Raw genomic sequence first — 20,448 nt, forward strand, 5'->3', positions numbered from 1 at the left:
TGAAGGCGTGCAGAATGTGCTGATTGTGCCGAGCAGATGACGGTTAAGGCAGGCATGAACATTAAGCCGCCGCGCGCCTCAAGCACGCAAGAATGCAATAACACATTACAAGCCGTGCAGCGGGCACGAAGACACAGCAGGAATTGCAATAATGCAACCATCCGTGAGGGACAGCAGGCACGCCCACGCGTGACGCAGGGCCATCCAGCGCAGGCCCACAGGCGGGTACACAAAGCGTACGTCATGCAAAAGCTGTCGTCCCGTGCACACGTGCACAAAGAAAGCGGGCGGCAGTGACGGCAGCTAAGCCTTCAACGGTCCATGACGGGTTTCATCATTCCAGGCATGCATCAACCTGAAGTAGAGTCACGCGGCGATCGTGTTCCACACATGCAGTAGTCCATGCACATGAAAGGTAAGGAATGGCCACACATGTCCGGCCCAGGCCTCGGTTTCTACAGGACAGGAATGCACGTCGTGCTCACCACCTTGTAACCACACACAAACACACTCGTCCACGCCAAATCCTTAGGTAGGTAGCAACGGGCAAGCCCTAGACAGGTTACGGTAGACAGGCGTATCGCAGCCAGACGCGCAGCGCCTCATGCAGTAACCATGCATGTCATACGTGAGCATTACTAGCACAGCCACCTGACGGGCAGCGGCGTAGGAGCGGTATGTCCGGCAGGCCTGAAAGTCAAAGGCCCCGCGCACGTGCCCGACACAGTGCCCGAAAGTTGTTGTACATACGGCGGCCGCTGTCCCTCACGGGTCGGGCCGAGCCACAGCACGTCGGTCAGAACCGGCGGGCCTCAACGCATAACTGGCGTGGGTGCGGTGTGGGTGCGGTGTGCCCCCGCTTGTCGGACAGTCCCTTCTTTGTAATCCACCATAACTGGCGGGTCTAGTGGACCTCAGTAGTGGACGCACCGCCACCAACCACATAAGCAAGCCCTCTGGTCGTGGGCGTCCGGCTTAAAAGGGAATTGCGCCCTTATGCCATACCGGTACCGGTACCGGCATACCGTAATCCAAGCGGAGACCCAGAATCAGCGCACAACTGATCTGCCCTATACTGAGTACTGCAGCCACCGCGTCATGCATGAGCATTGCTAGCATAGCCACCTGACGGGCAAGTGACGCAGGAGCGGTATGTCCGGCAGGCCTAGAGTCCAAGGCCACGCGCACGTGCCTGACACAGAGTCTGAAAGTCGTTTGACATACAGTCACGGGAAGTCAATCAATATGGCGGGCCTGAGCGCACGCACAACTGGCCGTCTATAGTGGGCGCGCCGCCACCAGCCACATAAGCAAGCCCTCCAGTGCGTGTCCGGCGTCCGGTAAAGAGAGCGCGCTCGCTCATGCATGCCATGCCAGAATAATCCAAGCGGAGACCGTGAGGCCCTGGCGTGAAGCATTGGCGCACAACTGACATGCCCCATGATGAGTCTGCAGTCACCACGCCACCTGACGGGCAAGCAACGCAGGAGCGGTATATCCGGCATAGTCCGGCATAGTGCTTGAAAGTCTTTTGTAAATACAGCGACCACTGGCAGCGGAGTCACATCACATCAATCAGTCTGGTGGGCCTCAGCGCACGACCGAAGCGCCGCATCAAGCCTTCCGGTGGGCCTATCGCGATCAGCATGCAAATAATCCGGCGGTCGTACCGCGCATAGTCAACCCGAGTACAGCCCTCCGGTGGGCAGCGGCATACGAACGGACTGGCGAGTCCAGCACATGCAACCCGACCAAGTACAAGCCCCCAACTGACCTACAACGTGCGGCCGTGCACGAAGATTTTTGTTAAGCCCTCCGGTGGGCACATGCACCAACAGTGCGTTCACAATCGTGCCATGCACGAAGCACACGAGAAACATCCAGCCCAACACACATAACCCCACACTAACCAAGTGGACTCTCATGAAGCTCTAAACTATGTGGCTGACAAGCTGGGCGTGGCTGGTTGTCATCCGGGTATCACGTTCGGCTTGGCCAGGCCAGCTGATCACTTGAACCACGCCCAAAGCTAGTGGCTTACCGCTGCGATGTCCGCGAAGGCGAAAAGAATCTCAAACTCGGCGACACGACGAGGCGGGTTGGGGAGTCGCAGTGAGGTCCGCGGAGGGGGTTCACGGGCGAACTCGGCGAACAGCGCGGCGAACTCGGCGAACAATAAGGATCCTGATAGCATCATCGTCAAGGGCACATCGAGTGAAAAAAGCCGGTCTAGCACGCAACGAAAACTAGTAGTCAAGCACACTATGCAGGACTGGTCATCTCAGCAAGCATCAGATGCAGCGGAAACCCCATAAGCAAGACGAATTACGGATGGCGAACCAAACTCTTTGACCGCGTTTGCCGAAGGCGCCAGCGAACGAGCTGCTGATTTGAACTTGTCAACTTGCTGTAGTGCTCTGACGGATACTTTAACTGCCATGAGCAATATAAGAAAGGTAACGCAGAGAAGCAGAGAAGTAGAGAAGAAAAGAAAATATACGCGGGCAAAGCGAGCCGCCGTGTAGCCACGCAAAGATAGAGCGTAGCCAGGGACGACGGCGTCAGTACTGACAGAACGAAACTCGCAAAGTAGCGAGCGCGACACAGCGCTCTGCTACTTAACCGGGCCCACCGCCCATGCCGCGCATGGGCCCCAAACAACAAACACACACACGCCACGCCCCTTCGGGGCCCACAACTGTGCACACTCCGAGCGCAGGAAACCTTGGTTTCCGACAACTCGCTGCGCTCGAGCGGAAACCATCAGTTGGTTTGCGAACTGTGCGAACCCGCGTGCACCGGACGCCCTTCCCTCTTCTCCCTTCACTCTCCTTTCCTCTCCTCTACCCTCTCCCGCGCTCTCTTTCTTCCCCTCTCATGTTTGTCTCCGTGCCGCGCCTGCACGCGCCGCTGCCTCAGGGGCACGTGGCGCTGGCGCTGCTACGCACACCGACGTCAGCTATGCAAGGCACGACGGTGCGGTGAGTGCGAAAAGGGCGAGAAGAGTGGGAGAGCGTCCTTTCGAATAGAAGAGTGAACATGTGTGACTGAGGTGGGTCCCGCGCCTCTGCGTTTCTGGCAACGTGAAGACATCATTTGATGCTTCTGGTGCCTCTTGATTGTTCGTAGGAGGAGCTGGGCGGGTGGGCGGCCAAAGAGGAATGGGAAGGCGTGACCAGCCGACTCGCTCGCCATAAAAGCCCGGTGACTGCAGTAAAACTTCTAATTTATAGGAAGCTATCGTCAACAACCTGACGATTACCAACGCAGCATAAGTGCAAGCGAATTGCTGCTGGAGCTCACAAAGAATGGGTCGATTCTCGCTTGCAGCGGCTGCTGCTGGATTGTTGCTGGGTCTGGCAAGCGCTCTGGATACAAGCGTTACAGTCTCTCTCGGTAAAATAACCGGCGCGCATTGCGCCAGCGGGGAGAGTGTCCTTTCTTTCAAGGGCATCCCATTCGCCGAGGCGCCCACGGGCACTCGTCGATGGGCGGCGCCTGTCGCCTATGGCAAGATCTCTAAGTTCCCCACCGCTGGTCTGGACGCGACCAATTATGGCTACATGTGTCCGCAGGGCGCGGGCGAGGTGGGTCACATTGTTGCGTGACATGTGGCGCGCTTGCTCTGGCTTGCTCTTGCGGTACCCGCGGAGCGAGCAGCCCCCGGCGTGTGTGGCGCGTGCCCTGACTGGCCACGCCGGTGTTGAAAATTGAAGCGCGCGTGTGCTGATGAAAACCGAAATCGATCGAGATATCGAGTTACTAAACTGCAGACCCGCCTGACCCCAGGCCTGACCCGCCTGTCCCCACACCACCCGTCACTCCGCGTTCTCCGCACTCTGGTAACATGCCACCCTTTGTCCTTTCCCTGCCTCCCCAGTACGAGTCTGAGGACTGTCTGTCGCTCAACGTGTGGGCCCCGGCCAACGCGACTGCAACCTCCAAGCTGCCCGTGCGCTTTTACATCCACGGAGGAGGCTTCCAGCAAGGCAAGTTAACCAATAGGTGAAGCCAACATGCCGTAGCCTAACATTTTGGCATCTCAACTGCATATTATAGTGCATGCAATCAAATCTTCCATACGCATGAGGTGCTACTCACTTAGCACAACAGCCCGATGGACTACGGTACTGATGGGCATGCATCACCGACCGCTCGCATGGCGACCGCGCAGGCTCCGGCAGTGACGACAGCTACGACGGCTGCCGCGGCGCGTCTGACGGCAACGTGGTGATGGTGACTATCAACTACCGGCTGGGTATCCTGGGTTTCATGGCGCTGCCCGAACTCAAGGACAGCGCCGCCAACGGCACCGTCGGAAACTGGGGACTGCTGGTGAGAGCAGCGGGGTTACTAGCTAGTTATGGTGCGGTGTGATACGTGGCAGGGCAGCGGGTCACATATGCGGGAATGGGATTATTACAGGTGGTTCCGAGAGCCTGCACCATACATCTCCCGCCGTACACGTGCCCGCATCACACTTCCCTACTGGCCACCGCCGTACGTCCCCGTGCAATCGTGCATGCACCCACAGGACCAGCAGCTGGCGCTGAAGTGGGTCAAGGACAACATCGCGGCATTCGGCGGCGACCCCAACAAGATGGCTGTGTACGGCGAGAGTGCCGGTGCCTACTCGCTCCTGCTCCACATGGTGGCCACCGGATCCAAGGGCCTGTTTTCCTCCGCCGTGTCATTCAGCGGCAGTGCGGACGCCATGGCGGTCGACCTCCTGCCAGGTAGGTGATGGGGCCCTGCTGGTGGGGAGGTTGCGCGTTGCCGGGCCTTGCTGGGTCGCTGGGCATCTGGTGGGGATGCTTGTCAGTAATGCGGACTTGGCCGTTTATGGCGGGTCAATCAAGGGCCATGTGTGTTGCACGCACCGTGCAATCAATGCGCGAGGCGCCAGCGCCTGTACGCACACGGACCTGAAGCCTAGAGACTAACTGCTACGGCACCCGGCCTGTCTTGCCTACACCTTGCTTGATACCGTACTTACCACAGCACCATTGCATTGTGCCGCACTGCCACGCCCCGCCCATGACAGATGCCTACAAGAAGGGCCAGGTCGTCGCCGCCGCCCTGAACTGCAGCACCGCAAGCATCGCCACCGCACGCGGCTACCAGGACGTTGCCGACTGCCTGCGCAACAGCGCGACGCCGGCCTCCATCGGCGCCATCATGGCCACGTACCTGACCACCACAATCCAGGTGAGTCCTGTCGGTGCAGTCGTGTCACCGCACTCTCTCGCTCGTTCGGGCGGCTCGGCAGATACAGCGGTTTTTGCAAGTTGCTGTCACCCCGCTGCACACTGCGGGCTTCCTAGGCCTTCCATGCAGAAGCTGGCGTAGCGCCTGCTGTGGGCCTCAGGCCTGAACCGTGTGACTGGGTCACTGGGCACGACCAAGAACTTCCCCTGATCAATCAACCCTGACCGTCCCCCGCAGTACTTGGTGCCTGTGGTGGATGGCGTGGTGTTCACAAAGCACCCGGTGCTGCTGATGCGCGAGGGCAAGTCCGCGACCGTGCCCATCACGCTGGTCACCAACGCGCGCGAGGGCATCCTGGAGATCTCGGGCGAGGTGCAGAAGAACGTGAGCCTGGACACCTCCGCCGACTTCATCTCCATCATGCGCCGCTTCGTGAGCGTGCCCAAGAGCTTCGCGGCCAAGGTGCGTGTGCACGCATGCATGCGCAAGTGCGTGCCCGAGGTGTTGCTTGGTTACAGCTGTGGGCTCCGGGCCTCCGGCCGGGCGGCTGCGGCTTACTGACACTCAATCAACTCCACATCCATGAAGGGACACCCCAAATGCAATGCCGTGCGTAACCGCGCGTATCCTGGCCCCCCGTGCACTTCTATCTGCTCCTCCTCAGGTGGCGACGCAGTACGACAAGGCCAAGTACGGTGACAGCCTCTACTTCTCAGCCATATTCGCGCTCACAGGTGGGGCCGCATGCCGTGCTTTTGAGGATCCGTCCGTGTGCGCTGGTACGATAGGTGTCACTATCATAGGCAGACAAAACAATATGCGTGTATATGTGTGTGTGCACACGCAACTCCGGCCTCACCTGTGCTCATCACACCCGTCATCCGTGCTATTGCAAGAAAGAGCCCCGTGTCGCCTCACCACGCATTCTTGGTACCCGTTTCCCCTGGGCCCCCACCCTGCAGACGTGGGCTACCACTGCCCGGCGCTGCGCACCGCCTCCGCAATGGCCGCCCAGGGCCTGACCGTGCGCCTGATGCAGCTGCAGATGGCCCGGCCCACCAACGGCTGCCCCCTACAGCGTGAGTGCATCTGAATGCGCGCGTATGTGTGCTTGTGTGCATGCGTGCACGTCCGCGCGCTTGTGTGTGCTCGAGTGTGCGTGTGCATATGTGCGCGTCGTTATATGCGCGCTTGTGTGCGTGTGCGTGGGCGTGGGGGACGTGGGGGCGGATGGACTCCGTGCGTGACGAGGGAAGAGCCGGCTGGCTGGATTGGGCCCAGCAGCTTTGTTGATGGAGGTTGTGTGCACGGCTAGCTGTCGTGGCAGCTGTGGTGCTGTAAAGGTGCGTGCATGTCCTGCTGCCCTCCCTTCATTTGGTACCCGTACGTGTCGTGCGCCACCCCGGCACTGCTGCTCGTTACACGTGCGTGCATGCTGACATGTGCGGCTGACGTGTGTGTTACGCCCTCCCTGGCACGCACACGCAGTGGGTGCCGGCTACCCAGCCTACCTGTACGAACTGTGGGACGCCTTCCACTCCTATGTAAGCAGTGCCCCTCGGGCTATGCATGTTCGGGGAGTTACGTGGCGACTGTGCATGGGGGCTGCACGACGCACGAACCGTATGTGTAGTTCCGGTCGCTGCATGTAATGCTTGAAGAGAGCATCTGCCAGTGCACGTAGGCCCCCGCCAGCAAGTGTGGCAGTGCCCGTGTCCCGGCCAGTAACTGAACTGAACGGTCTCCCTCATTGGCGCCCACAGGACATTCCCTTCACTTTCATGATTCCTTACACCGCCGCCGATGTGTGCAACTTCACTTCCGCGGAGCGCGACCTTTCGTCGTTTATGTCTGGTGAGCACGCAAACATCCATCCGCGTCGGTCCGAATTTATCCCGACCGTAACGAGCTGCATCTAATGCCACCTGTGCCAATCCTTCCACTCAACCCTGCAGTTGCCCGCCTGCGGCATACACAGGCATGGTCAGCGCCGTCGCCGCCACGGGCGCCCCGGTGCCGGCCCGCTCCGCCAGCCTCACCGCGCCCCAGCTGCTCAACCTGACGTGGCCGGCGTGGACGCCGCTGCAGTCACAACTCATCCTGGACATGGACGTCAACGCGCCCAAGCTTATCGATACGGCTGACTGGAAGTCCACCTGCCAGATCTGGTGCGTGCATGTGTGTGTGTGTGTGTGTGTGTGTGTGTGTGTGTGTGTGTGTGTGTGTGTGTGTGTGTGTGTGTGTGTGTGTGTGTATGTGTGTGACAATGTGCGGAGAGGCAAGGTAGGGCCGCCGGGCGCGTTCTGGTGGTTGTGCGCTGTGGGTGCCCCTTACTGAGTGCGCTTCCGGCCCTCGCACCTGTTGTCCCAATGGGCCACAGGGACGACATCTTGAGTTCCAACATCGCCCTGGGCACCCAGGACCCCGACGCGCTGCCCCCGCCGGCCGCCCGGTCGCCTCCCCCGCCGCCTGGCTCCTCGGCGGCTGTGGTGGTGGCCTCGGCCTGGGCGCTGTGGCTGCCGGCAGCGCTCACGGCGCTGGCGCTCCTCTTCTAATGCGCTGGCGGCGTTCCGTGTGTGATGTGTGCCCGGCTTGACCATTACGTACCGTCTGGGTCTTGCCGGCGCGCATCCGTTGCTGCCAGGGTGTTTACGCATCGTGCCGTAATCATGTTGCCGTATTGACGAGGTCGTATACCGCTAGCTAAGGGATGCACCCATCCGCCTGGTGAGAATGGAGGCGGCCATTCGGCCCCTTCATCCTGGCAGAGGTCGCCAACTTCCCATACCGTGCGCATTCATCTTCCTAAACTAAAGCATCTCCGATACCGTGTATAGTTCACCGCGTCTCAGTGAACTGATGCTGACTGATGGCACAACAGTCATGCACAGACATGTCTTCATTCATTATTCATACATGTAGGATCTGCCCTGGACGCCAGGGGTCGACAGGACCGAGAGGTGCTTGCGAAAGGTTGCGAAGTGATGGGCCTCCCGTCTGGGTCCAAATGGGCATTGATTGCGTTTTGGGGTGGGCACGCCCCAGTAGTGTGATTGTTCGCTTGCTGCTTGTCCTTTATATCTGTGGCAAAGTCCGGCAGAACATGCCCTTTTTGGTGTTTGTCACAGCGCATTCATCATCCACAGACCGTGCAATCACGCTGACCGCCTGTCACCCTGTGTAACCAAGTATGAAGTTGTCACACGCTTACGTTACAAGAGCCGCCGTCCTGCGCCGCCAGCAGCTCTACATTTGCCTTTAAGTGCTTCAGTTGCCGCGCCATCAAACGCGTACAAACAGCCACCTGCATTACGGTACACACCTTTTCGGACGGCCGCACGATCGCAACACGCACGGACACACGCCTTCTGCCCAAGCACACATGCCAACGCAAGATGGCGCACGCGGCCGCCACCACGTGCACATCAAGTGCATAGCCTCCTCCCTCGAGAACACCTACCCGCTACCCCGCGGCGCGCTAGCACCATTAGTACTTTAGTACTGCAATGCCGCCTAATCCTAGCCAAACTAGTCATGGATATCATTCGTTGCGCTGGGGGCCGCCAGCTAGCCGCTGCACCGCATCCTTGCTTCGCCCAGATCCTTGCTCTCCTTATGCAGTCTCCGCTGCCGCCTCAAGGGACTGGACCTGTGGTCGAATTCGGAGTGGCAGGGCTAGGCATGTCAGTGTGGCGCGGCTGCCGGTGTGCAGCGCTGCCGACGGCAGGTGCTGCGAGGCGTGGAACAGCTAGCTAGCTGCGCGCGCTCGTCGTGGTGCAGCGGTGCGGAGCAGCCAAATATACGGCAGCGCGGGCATCAGCCTAATCCATGAGTACTAGGTAGACAGTTGCACTTGACATACTCCCATCGCAGAGCACGAAATGTCTGCCCACCACCACCCGCCCACGCTGCTCCTTGGACCCACCCGTGATTGGAGTTCTGCGATGAGCTGGTTCGCCTCCTCCAGTTGCTTCTGAAGTCCATCCCGCTCCGCAACCACGGCCTCGTACTCCGCTGGCGTCGGGGAGCCCAGGCACTGCTTGATGTAGCTGTCGAGGGGGGGGGGGCAAAAGCGCGGGGTAAGTACCAGGCGCCTACAGAGACTTGGACAACATGCTTTGGAAGCTTCATGCATGCACTGCTGAGCCTGCCAAGGGCAAACCTTTCTCTGAGCGTGCTTGCCACATGCCTTAGACAAGATTGTCGAGAACCCCAACTCACTCTAGCGCTGTCTTGGGCTTAGATGGCTCCTCATAGAGTTGTACAAGCACTGCAGAGCAGCGGCAAGGCAAACCGGTAAGACGGCAAGTAGCAACCAAGCGACCTGGCTTCGCCCGCGGCCCCCAACGCATGTTGCTTACCCTTGACGAGCACATCAATGGCCCCCGCCTGCTCCAGGTACTTGCGGAAAGTCTCCTTCTGCGACTCCGACATTCTTACTGCAGCTGGTCAAGCGCTTCTTGCAGTTGGCACAATGTAACGATGATGTAAGATATTTGGTGGATAGCCTTGAGCACTTGAAAATTTGCTCGTGTGTCGACTTGACTCTCAAAATGCATGGGCCATGCTCTGATGCTCTTATGGGGATGAGCTCGCTAAAGCGAATCGTTAACGCTAGAATAGCACGTAGACGTCAACTGCCTTGAGTAACTTCAGAGCTCCAAGGCTCAAACCACGCAAACATCCATCGGGGTTGCAACACGCTGTGCTCAGGTACACGCTGTGTAGGCATTGCGGCACCACGGGCAGACATAATCCCCATGGCACGTTGTAGGAAGCCCTGACCTGCGTCCGAATAGGTCTGAGGTTGGGGGGGCACTGGCAGTAGCCACGGCCCAGCTGGCACCAGGCCCTCCTCGCTCCCACGGCGATGGCCTTTCGTTGCGGGTGCTGCGGGCGCTTCTATGACCTTCACCAGCTGGCACCGGCACTGCCCAGCACATGTGCGTGCCTGATATGCACCTCGTGCGCGCGCGCCTCAGTCGAGGAGCAGCTAAGGGCCGCCACGAGCCGGTGAGGACTGGGGCAGGTACAGGTGGCAGCATCTTACCCCCGCAAGAAAGGCATCGGAATCAAGAGGCGGCCCATCCGTGTCAATCCTGGCATGAGACTGGTTTGAGTTCCCCCTGTTCGCGCCGGGATTGCAAAATGCTTCCATGCAGGGGCTTTGAGCCCCAGCCGCCAGCGCCAGCCACCCGGGACGCGGCCGCTGGTGGTGGTGGCCCCAAAGCGGGGGCTGGCGGGGGCGGCGGCGACCCCACCCCGCATCCGCCGCCCCGCGCTCGGCTGCCGTCGCTTCACCAGCCCGGGGACACAGTGCTGTACCGCACCGCGGAGGGGGCGTACGTGGAGGCGGTGAGTGGGCGCGTGGCACACATATGCACCCACCCGCGCACACCTTTGTGGCAGGAACAAGGAGCCGTACCAACTACAGCCGTGCACCTGAGGGTGGTCCGTGCTGCGCTCATTTACGATCAGTCATGCTGCGTGTGTTTGCATGTGACGTGGGTGCAGGTGGTTGACCAGGTGGACATAAGCGTGCAGCCGCCGCAGTACGGCATACGGCTGCCCGGCGCACGTGACCTGCGCTTCACGGAGCAGCACCGCCTGCTGAGCACACAACCACCCGCGGCGGTGGCGGCGGCTGCAGCAGGTGTGGGCGCGAGGAGCATGCCACATGTTTCGCCTGTGTGCATCAACAGCTTGTTTGGGGATTGATACATGCGAGACTAGCTCGCGTCGCCCTTGCTTGTGTCTATGGTGGCCCGGAGACTAGTCGAATCGGAGCAGCCATACGGTACCGCATACGACATACAAGTGCTGTCTGCAGGCAATGGAGCTAGCGGCAACGGTGCAAGCGGTGGCCGCAGCAATGGCGCGCACGGCCCGCTGCAGCCGCCTCCGCCGACCGCCGCCGCCGCGCGCTGCCCCGGCTGCGGCGTGTTGCTGCCGGGCGGCCTGGCAGCGCTGCGGCCGCTGGCGCCTGACCTGGTGGCCGCGTGGGAGGCGGAGCGCACCGCCGCCTGGCTAAGAGTGCATGACGTCATCAGCTGCCCGCACCCCGGCTGCGGCGCCCTCATCATGCGCGTGCCCGCCGCCGCCGCCGCCTCCTCCTCCGCGCCCGCGTCGGCAGCGGCCTCGCCCCACACCAGCCCCTACCCCTCGCCGCCGCCGTCGCAGCGGCGGCGAATGGCGTCCCAGGGCGCGGCGGCGGCGGCGCCGCCGCAGCCGCCAGGCGGGGCCTATGGCCCAGGCGCCGCGGACCTGGCGGCGGCGGCGCGGCGGCGCGCGGCGGCAGAGGCTGCCGCTGCGCACCGCGAGCGGCACCGCTACCGCTGCAGCGCCTGTCGTGGGGACTTCTGTGACCTGTGCGGCGCCGCGCCCTACCACGGCGGCCTCACCTGCACGCAGGCGCGCTCGCCCGAGTGCCTCATGTGCGGCGACCCAGTGGAGCAGCGGGAGCGGCTGACGGCGCTACTGCCCGTGGCCGCCGCAGCGGTGGCGCGCGACGAAGACGGCGACGGCGGAGACGCGGGCGAGGCAGAGGGCGGGCCGGGGCGGGACGGTGCCGGCGCGCAGGATGGGAGCGGGGCGGCTGCGGCGGTGGGGCCGTGGGCTGCGGCGGTGGTGCGGCGTGCTGGCCGCGGCGAGCTGCTTCGGGCGCTGCGCGGGGCTCTGGACATGGACACGAGCTGGTGCCTGGAGCGGAGGGACCTGGAGCGGGTGAGGGCGGGCGGGCAGGACGGTGGGGGGGGGAAGGGGGTCTCGGGCTTGACTGGTTAGAAGGGGTTTAGCCGTCCATGCAAGAAAGGAGGTGGAAGGAGGGCGTGGCTACAAGGGCTAGGCAGAACGGAGCGCTAGGTGCAACAGGCGCAAGTGGGGTGAAGTGGGGTCGGAAGGGCTGTGCGGGCCTGGGAAGAATCGCCATCCTTCATGAGTGGCTACCCAAGACCCAGTACACCCCGCCAATCTGAGCTTTCAGCCTACCTACTCCACCCCGCACCAGGCGCTGCTGCACTACGGCTGCCGCACCTGCGCCGCGCCCGACTGCGCCGACAAGCGGGCGGCCATGTGCGGACTGCCGCTGCCGTGCGGCCACTGGTGCTGCGGGCTGCGGCACGGCCGCCACGCCGATGTGCCCGAGCCGGAACCCGGCAGTCACCCGCACCAGGGCCACCCGCGCTGCGTTGAGTGCGGTGCCGACCCCATCACCGGCGCAGCACCAGCAGGAGCAGCAGCAGCAGCAGCAGCAGCAGCAGGGACGGGGACAGGAGGAGCGGGAGCAGGGCTGGGGCGAGGCCGGGCGGCGGCAGGGGCGGCAGTAGCGCGGGACTGCTGCTACTGCCAGGAGCCGCTGCGCTCCGCGCCCTGCATTGAGCTGGGCTGCGGGCGGCGGCACGCGTGTCACTTGGCGTGCGCCAGTGCGCGGCTGCGTGCCGGCTACCCGGGCCCACACATCTCCTTCGGCCACCTGTACTGCCCACTGTGCCGCGACTCCGACCCGGCGGCGGGCAGCAACCTGCAGGTGCGGTGGGGCGCGTGAAACACTGCCTTGACAGGGACATGAACACGAGCGCGTGCAAACGTGCAAACACCGTGCGCGGGTGTAGGGAACACAAGGGAAGGAAACACGCAGGGACGCGTGTGTAAGGCCTGCTTGATGCAAGCAACCCCACGGAGACGGTGTTCGGGTTTGGTGCGCGGCCCACTCCTCGCTCCCGGCCCTCACGAATCCTGCGCCCCTCCCCTCCTGCCCACGCCCCCCCCCCAGGCCGCGCTGGGCCCGGTGCACCTGGATCACCCGGCACTAGCACTGGCGCTGGCGCCGCACCTGTCGCTGCGGGAGGCGGTGGCGGGCGCGGCGCGGCAGCGGCTGCGGCTGGACGCACAGCTCAAGGCCGACCCCGCGCTGCGCCCCGGCGGCAAGTACGACGGCCGGCCCGCCGACTTCGCGCTGGAGAGGCTGCTGTTCTACAAGTGCAGCAAGTGAGGGGGGCGGCGGGCTGTGCGTGTGTGTGTGTGTGTGTATGTGTGTTTTGGGGTTGACTGACGTCATCACCCGCCGCCGGCCCGTGGTGTGCCGCCGCTGTCCGGCACCGTACTGCTGCAGGTGCGCCAAGCCCTACTTTGGCGGGGCGCGGGCGTGTGGCGCCCAGGCGGAGGATGGTGAGGACGGCGGCGGCGGTGGTCACCGCGCGGACGAGCTTGTGTGTGGTGACTGCTGCGCGCAGGCCGCCGGGACCAACTGCGCCAAACACGGCACCGCCTACATCGAGTGGAAGTGCAAGTGGGTGGGGAGGAGCGGGAAGCGGACGGGTGCGCTGCACGGCATTGGAGCCACGTCACGCGTCGCATGACAGCGGGGGGCAACTGTATGGCAGGGAGCACGGGGGAGGGAAACACGCAGGACTGCGTACCGCGTATGGATGTGTGCGTGCGTGCGTGCGTGTACGGCAGGAGCATGGCATGACAGGCATTGCATACTGTAGCATGCAAAATGCGCTGAGGGCGTTGCTGCTATGTCTATGAATGTACTGCCTGGCTGCCTGTTGTGTGCAGGTACTGTTGCAGTATGGCCACCTGGTTCTGCTTCGGCACCACCCACATGTGCAACAAGTGCCACCAAGGTGCGTGCGTGGCCACCGCGTCTGTGCGTGTGTCTGCAGGGCTGAGGGCGGAAGCCTGCGGGCGCATAGCCGACCCGGTTTTGGGGAGGGGGGTGGAGGGGGTAGGATGGGGAAGTATGGGCAGGGGCAGGGAAGGGGCGGCCGGGCGCGGCGCACTTGAGACACGCGTGAATCCGTGTTGGGGAGGGCCCGGGCATCGCGGACTCGACATGGGCGCATCACATCAAACCCGCCCTGTGCTGGGAGCCTGGCACAACTGTCCTGAGTAGGCTTGGCTTGGCTGCACCCATGCGCAATGCAGACCCGTTCAACCTCCGTGGCGTTGGCCGGGACGGCGGCGGTGGCGCTGGCGCTGGCGGCGCTGGTGGTGGCGGCGGCGCGGCGGAATGCCGCGACCCGCGCTGCAGTCTGCGTGCCCGCAGCATCCCGCACCCGCCGCCGGGGCAGGAGGCGTGCCTGGGCTGCGGCATGTGCCGGGCGGGGCTGTGAGCGAGAGGGTGAGTGCGAGGCGGTGACTGCTGTGTTGTGGAGTACTTTCGGGGGGCGCAGAGCGAGCTGGGGCATTGTGGAGGAGGCCTAGAGCCGGTGGGGTGGGCGGCACCAGAAGCGGTGATGGGAACGGACCGCGCGCGATCTCAAACATGGCATACGTGGTGTTTAAATTGCGGTGGGCGGGATAGTTGGGACTCGGATCTGTTGCCGGAGCGGCGGTGTCGTGTTTGGGCGGGAGCCGTTGCAGCTCAGGGTGCCTCGGGGCGTATGTACGCATGAGGCGGAGTGGAACATTGGTGACAGCAGGCGCAGGTGCGCAGGTGCATGCCGGATGCGGCGTTTGTCTAAGCCTAGGCCCACCACCATTGCGGCCGCACTTGCCTCGCGTCTCGCGTCCCCGGCCGGCGTGGCACCAGCTGCAGGCTCGGGAGGCTTTTAACAACGACCTCCTAAGCGACTCGTAGTGGGACCAGATGCGGTACACGACTGGTGCCGATGACCGGTGTCGATGACCGGTGCGGACTTACGTCATCCTTTTAAGGTGGTTGACGCCTTGACCTTGACCCGCTTTTGGCGCTGCATGCACTGCACGCGAGTGACTGAATTCTAGACAGCGACTTCAGGCCTTAAACCTCTACGGTAGTCAACAGCCGTTCGCGACCAGCGAACGCGGCCAGCACGGCAGCACCGGCCTTCGTCGGCAGACGTTCGTGGACAGACTACGGTACCGCGCAATCCCTTAAGAAGTAAGGTAGGTAGGGCAGCGTTCGCGCGGTCGCGGTCGGCCGCAACGTGATGACGCGCACCGCGGAGTGCAGCGGCGACTCGGCAGCAGGCAGCTGCACACCGCCACTGCCCGCTGCTAGCGCCCACCAAAGGGCGGCAGCACAGCAGCCTCAGAAGGCAGGCCAGCAGGAGGATGCGGTGGCCGCTTCGGTGCGGCGTCGCTATGGCGAGGGCTTCCGCCCGTGCGTCTTCACGAGTCGCCGGATGAGCCTGACGCAGAGCGCGTCGCAGCTCCCGCTCGACTACAGCCGCCGCGCGACGCTGCTGCTACTGCGCCTGGTCGCGGCAGCGGCGGCGTTCGCGGCTGCAGCTGCCGGCCTCGCGGCGGCGGCGCTGTGGCTGTTGGGCTGGCGACAGCTGCTGGTGCTGCTGGTGGCGGCGGAGGCCGCGTTTGCGGTACACTACAGGCGCAAGTGAGTACGGCGGGGGAAGAGCATGGGGCAGGCCTTGGGGCAGGCTAGGGACACGGGCATGCGAGGACGGCAAAGCTTCGGCCGTACGGGCGGCCCAGGGAGGTAGGGGGCATGTCACCATCTCTAGCTGTGTCACCCCACCATCATCTATCTGCCACCACCGCTGCTGTCAGGCACGCGCTGCTCAGTGCCCAGCCCGCGCCGCACGCCCCGCCCGGGGACAGACACCAGCCCCTGCGTGACTTTGAGCGCCTGTTGGAGGTGCGTGTGTGTGTGTGTGCTTGTGTGTGCGTGCATATGCACACGTGTGTGTATGCCCACGTGCGTGCGCATATGCCGTATGTGCGGACGTGTGAGAACCAAGTAAGTACCAGTTGTGTGCGGGCGTGTGTCGCAAAAGATGCTGCTGAAAAGCTGGACCGAGTGCAGGAGCACCCAATCTGACGCGTATGCATGACGTGTCAGTGCCCGTGCGACACCCAGCCCCTGCCCCCCCCCCGGACGTCGGCACTTCACTTCATATTTGATACACACCATCCCATGGATGGCTACCCCCCCCACTGGCCCCCCACACATGCAGCTGTCGACCTACTGGGCATCTAAATTCGACGCGCGCGTGTACCTGTCCACCTGGTTCTGTGGCGCTGACTACCGGCTGATCCGGCGCGACAACGTGGCCGAACTCATCGCCTACGGGTTCTGGTACAAGAGCAGGTGAGGCAGCAGGGCAGGAGAGGGAGGGGAGGGGAGGGAGGCGGAGGCTGTGATGGTCACAGGCACAGTGGCACACATGCGCCCTGCGCGCCTCACGCCCCCCACCGCCCCCACCGTCTGCCTGTGTGCCTGTGTAGGTCTGAGATGGAGGCCGCCGGCCTGGGTCCGATGCTGCGGCAGTGCGTGTCGGCTCTGGAGTGCGCCTTCCGCATCTCGCTGCCGCCCGGCCACCAGCCCGGCTTGCGCTGCATGTACCACCTGTGGGAGCCGCTGCGGACCATCTACCGGCCCCTGACATTCTACGCCGCCACAGAGGCGCTGGCGCTACTCACGAAGGCGCTGCTGCTAGCCATGGGATGCAGCCTCAGCAGGCAGAGCACGGCGGTGGCGGAGGAGACCGCGGCGGCGGGAGGCGGGGCCGGGAGGGGGCTGGGCATGCTGGTCGCCACGGCGGGGCTGGAGCGGTGTCGGTTGCCAAAGGAGGGCAAGGAGCAGGAAGCAGGTGGTACGGCCCCGGCGCCGGTGCTGCTGCTGCACGGAATCGGTCTGGGTCTCCTGCCGTACGTCAACCTCATCAGGTGCGGTGCGGAGGGCGGCGTGTGCGTGCCAAGTGTTTGTATGGCGGGGTTGTGTGTGTGGGCTGCGGACTGGTGGCGTGGAGTCCTGAGTCCGCAGTCAAACATACTGGTTTCAGGCTGCGTGTGTAGTGTGTACCCATGCTATACTCCCGGACCCTCTTGAGTCCTGAGCGCAATTCAGTAAACGCCGTGGCCCTGGGATGTGTGACGCAATACGTCTCGCACACGCAGGCAGATGCTTGCCGCTGGCCTGCCGCTGGTGGCTGTGGAGTACAAGCACGTGAGCATGCGGCTGTGCTCCGTCATCCCCTCCGCCGACGACATAGCGCTGGCCGCGGCGGCGCTGCTGTCGAGGCTGGGCGTGTCGGGGGCGTGTGTGGTGGCGCACAGCTACGGCACCTTCGTGGCGTCACGGCTGGCACAGCTGCGGCCAGACACGCTGCAGAGCCTGGCGCTGCTAGACCCCGTGTGCTTCGGGTAAGGAACGACAGCAGCAGCCGAGCGAAGCGATTTTGGTTGGAAATGCTCGTGTCAACTATCAATGCACCTGACACGGTCCGTCCATTCCTGTTTCACCTCCGCAGTATGTTCATGCCTCACCTTCTCGCCAACTTCATCTACCGCCAGCCCCGCGCCAGCTCGCTGTCGGTGTGGGCCAAAGACGTGCTGTTCAACTTCGTGTCGCGGGACCTGCACTGCGCCGCCGCACTGTGCCGCCGCTTCTACTGGAGCGACGTAAACCTGTGGCCGCAGGTGCGGGTGGTAGGCAGGAGGGCGGGGGCGTCGGGAAGTGCTGGGTTAGTTGGGTGATGGACGAGCAGGAAAGTGATTTATGGATAGCGAGACTGAATGTCACCCTCCCTGGGCTGACCGACCCTCGCGCCCCCCCCTCCCCCACCCTCCTGCTCACACTCACAGGACCTGCCGGGCCGCACACTGGTGGTGATGGGCGCACGCGACCACCTGGTGCACGTCATCGAGGTGTGCGTGTGTGGGCGTGTTTTTGTGCGTGGGCGTGTGCGTGGGCGTGTTTGTGTGCGTGTGCGTGTGCCAGCGCGTGTACGTGTGCGTGTGTGCGTTTGTGCGGGATTGTTGTGGGGTGCGCTGTGTGGACACAAACGCTGTGCGAGGTTGGTGGTTTTATGCGAGCAAGCAGCAGCACAGCAGCAGTAAGGCATGCGCGACTGGGCTCCTTGTAAAGCCCGCATGCGGCCCCGCCTGCTGCTCCCGTATGTTGCCTTAACCGCCCCCGCCCCACCGCGACCCCATCCACCCGCCCCCAGGTGGTGGACACGCTGATGTTCTACGCCGCCCGCATCATGTTCCACCCGGGCCACGCGCACATGCAGATGCTGGTGGACACAGCCTGGATGCAGCAGGTGAGGAGGCGTGGCGAAGTTGGGGCGGGGCGGGGCGAGGCGGGGCGGGGCATGGCGGGGAAGGAGGATGGCAGGACGGAGAGCACGGGCGGGTGTGTGGTGGCGCCTCGATGGCAGGGCACATGCCGCCAGCAGTGCCCGTCTGCTCGAGCAGCGAGCAGCACAAGCTCCGGCGTTTCCCTCGGCTGTGCGTCGTGTTTGTAAGCTGCCCTACAGTGTCAGACAACGCCGCGCATGGCGCTACCTGCCACCCTCCCAAATTGTGGACGCAGGTTGTGGTTGAAATCCGGGCCATGGCCACTGCGGGCTCGGGTGCGGCGGGCGCACACGAGGTGGAGCGTCGGCTGCTGGCCGCGAGCAGCAGCACCGCGACAGCCGCCGTCGCAACTGCGCCCGCCGCCACTGCTGGCCCCGCGCCTGCCGCGGCCGCCGCCGAGGCGGCGGATGCCGGCGTGGAGCAGCAGGAGCCGTTTCCCTCCGGAGCTGGCACGCGGGCGGCGGCGCCGGCCGTGGTGACCAAGGCTGAGGATGGCGAGGATGACGCGGACGCGTTCGCCCCGCTGACGCCTGTGCGCGCACACAAGCCGCCGCGGCTCGGGGGTAGCGGTGGCATACGCCGCGCGGCCAGCAGCAACCTGCCGCCACTGCTGGCGTCACGGCCGCGGCCGCGGCTCCTGTCCACGGCTTCGACCGCTTCCGCCGCACTGGGCGCGGCGGTTGCGACTGCAGGGGCGAATGCGGCGGCAGACGCGGCGGCGGAGCTGGCACCCACGAGCGGCTCTGCCATCCTGTACTCCAGTCCTGGACGTCGTGGGCTGCCGGTCGCGGTTCGCAGCAGCCATGCCGTTTCAAGTTCCGAGTGCCTGGGCAGCAGCAGCCGCAATAGCAGTATTAGCCGTGACAGTAGCAATGGCAATGACAGCAGCAGCGGGCAGGGCGGCGGTGGCGGTGCTCGTGACAGCCTGGAGGTGGTGCGGCGGCCGCGCATACGCCGTGTGTCATCCGCAGCGCCCTCCAGCTGCCACCACCAGCTGCCCCAGCAGCAACAGCCCGCAGAGGCGACAGCGCCAGCGCCAGCGGGCCTGCCGCCGCTGGCACTGCACTCGGCTCAGTCGTTGCCGCTTCCGCGCCCCTGCACGCAGCCCGTGTGGCGTCATGGCCAGGCCACTGCGCGCCCGGGGGCAGGCGGCGGCAGGACCCACGAGACCTGCTGGGCAGGCGGCCCACCGGTGTGTGTCGACGACACGCCGTCGAAGCCGTCGGACACAGCAGGTGCGGCAGCGGCAGCGGCTGCGGCAGGCGCGGCGGCGGGGGCGGCGGCGGAGGCGCAGGGAAGGCGGCAACTGACGCCGTTTGCGGGCATGCAAGCGGCCTAGCCAGCCAGCCTTGGAAGTTGTAGTGCGGCATGCGACAGGCGCAGCGGGCCAGATGCATCAACCACCAGCGGTGAGATGCAGGATGCGGCGACAAGATGTCAGGGAGTAGGGGAGGCCGGAGGACAAGCACGTGTGCGGCAATGGTTGCGTGCGTGCATGTGTCAGGATTGCTCCGCTGTCCCCAGCGTCATACTTACTGTGGTATTGACACAGGGCACCAGTTGCCCAAATGTGTTTCAGTACATAAATGCTGGTCATGGGGCGAGCTCAGCGCGATGGGTCCCATGGGTCCCATGCATTGTCATACTGCACGTGTTCATAGAGCTACGGCTCAAGTAACAAGAGCCGAGGTTGTTCAACTTGCGAAACCGGTACCTGCCACCATGTATATGTCTGAGGTTAAGAGCAGCTGCACAGTGAAGCTGTGAGTCGTGCGCAGGGCACATGGCTTCCCTCGCATCTGCTGTGGGAATAAATGGATTGGCGGTCTTACTTTGGGGGGCCTGCGTGATAGGTCTGTCTCCTCCCCTTGTCTGTCTGTTGTGGCATTGTGCGCCGGGTTCATGGCATGCCGAGTTGCTGAGATGCCGACTGGGTGGCACAGCAGGAGAGCGGGTCAGCTGGCTGGCCTAGAACTCTGCACGTAACGTTTCTAGGCTTACAAGCACGTAGACGCTGGGTGGCGCAGGTGGCACATGTTGAGTTGGCTTAACAGTGACAAGTAAGACGAGCTCTCAGACGGGTGGCGGGGTGGAGAAGACGGAGGGAGTTGTTGAGCTGGCAGACGCGCAGGCGGAGAGATGAGGCGTCAAAGGCAGCTGAGACACTGCTGTATCAGGATGCCACTCACAAACATAACTTAACGCCGGCAAGAG

The 20,448-nt window shown here is 63.6% G+C and overlaps 5 protein-coding genes across 5 annotated transcripts; 3 read left to right on the top strand and 2 right to left on the bottom strand.

The window, feature by feature from the left end:
• Window positions 1–1,205: 1,205 nt before the first annotated feature.
• CHLRE_02g105851v5 (uncharacterized protein) lies at window positions 1,206–2,568 on the bottom strand. The gene has a single exon (XM_043059801.1). The coding sequence runs from the start codon at window positions 2,195–2,197 to the stop codon at window positions 2,030–2,032; it is 168 nt and encodes a 55-aa protein (XP_042927435.1). The 5' UTR covers window positions 2,198–2,568; the 3' UTR covers window positions 1,206–2,029.
• Window positions 2,569–3,225: 657 nt separating this feature from the next.
• CHLRE_02g105900v5 (uncharacterized protein) lies at window positions 3,226–8,027 on the top strand. The gene is made up of 12 exons (XM_001699923.2): window positions 3,226–3,587; window positions 3,881–3,989; window positions 4,175–4,335; window positions 4,535–4,736; window positions 5,045–5,208; window positions 5,446–5,670; window positions 5,873–5,942; window positions 6,171–6,287; window positions 6,697–6,752; window positions 6,972–7,062; window positions 7,187–7,376; window positions 7,589–8,027. The coding sequence occupies exons 1-12, from the start codon at window positions 3,309–3,311 to the stop codon at window positions 7,761–7,763; spliced, it is 1,839 nt and encodes a 612-aa protein (XP_001699975.2). The 5' UTR covers window positions 3,226–3,308; the 3' UTR covers window positions 7,764–8,027.
• Window positions 8,028–8,029: 2 nt separating this feature from the next.
• Window positions 8,030–9,905, bottom strand: CHLRE_02g105950v5 (uncharacterized protein). The gene is made up of 4 exons (XM_043059802.1): window positions 9,570–9,905; window positions 9,430–9,478; window positions 9,134–9,257; window positions 8,030–8,857 (listed from the first exon to the last, which is right to left on the bottom strand). Exons 1-4 carry the CDS (start codon window positions 9,640–9,642, stop codon window positions 8,822–8,824), a joined length of 282 nt encoding a protein of 93 aa, XP_042927436.1. The 5' UTR covers window positions 9,643–9,905; the 3' UTR covers window positions 8,030–8,821.
• A 100-nt stretch (window positions 9,906–10,005) lies between these two features.
• Window positions 10,006–14,967, top strand: CHLRE_02g106000v5 (uncharacterized protein). Its single transcript, XM_043059803.1, has 9 exons — window positions 10,006–10,221; window positions 10,371–10,563; window positions 10,723–10,861; window positions 11,039–11,931; window positions 12,215–12,733; window positions 12,980–13,194; window positions 13,319–13,495; window positions 13,768–13,835; window positions 14,137–14,967. The coding sequence occupies exons 1-9, from the start codon at window positions 10,079–10,081 to the stop codon at window positions 14,322–14,324; spliced, it is 2,535 nt and encodes an 844-aa protein (XP_042927437.1). The 5' UTR covers window positions 10,006–10,078; the 3' UTR covers window positions 14,325–14,967.
• A 98-nt stretch (window positions 14,968–15,065) lies between these two features.
• CHLRE_02g106050v5 (uncharacterized protein) lies at window positions 15,066–20,437 on the top strand. Its single transcript, XM_043059804.1, has 9 exons — window positions 15,066–15,526; window positions 15,700–15,787; window positions 16,107–16,240; window positions 16,378–16,818; window positions 17,050–17,295; window positions 17,403–17,571; window positions 17,737–17,799; window positions 18,102–18,197; window positions 18,470–20,437. The coding sequence occupies exons 1-9, from the start codon at window positions 15,123–15,125 to the stop codon at window positions 19,571–19,573; spliced, it is 2,745 nt and encodes a 914-aa protein (XP_042927438.1). The 5' UTR covers window positions 15,066–15,122; the 3' UTR covers window positions 19,574–20,437.
• The last annotated feature ends 11 nt before the right edge of the window (window positions 20,438–20,448 follow it).

The sequence above is a fragment of the Chlamydomonas reinhardtii genome, chromosome 2 (genome assembly GCF_000002595.2).
Source record: "Chlamydomonas reinhardtii strain CC-503 cw92 mt+ chromosome 2, whole genome shotgun sequence".
Classification (NCBI taxonomy): Eukaryota; Viridiplantae; Chlorophyta; class Chlorophyceae; order Chlamydomonadales; family Chlamydomonadaceae; genus Chlamydomonas; species Chlamydomonas reinhardtii.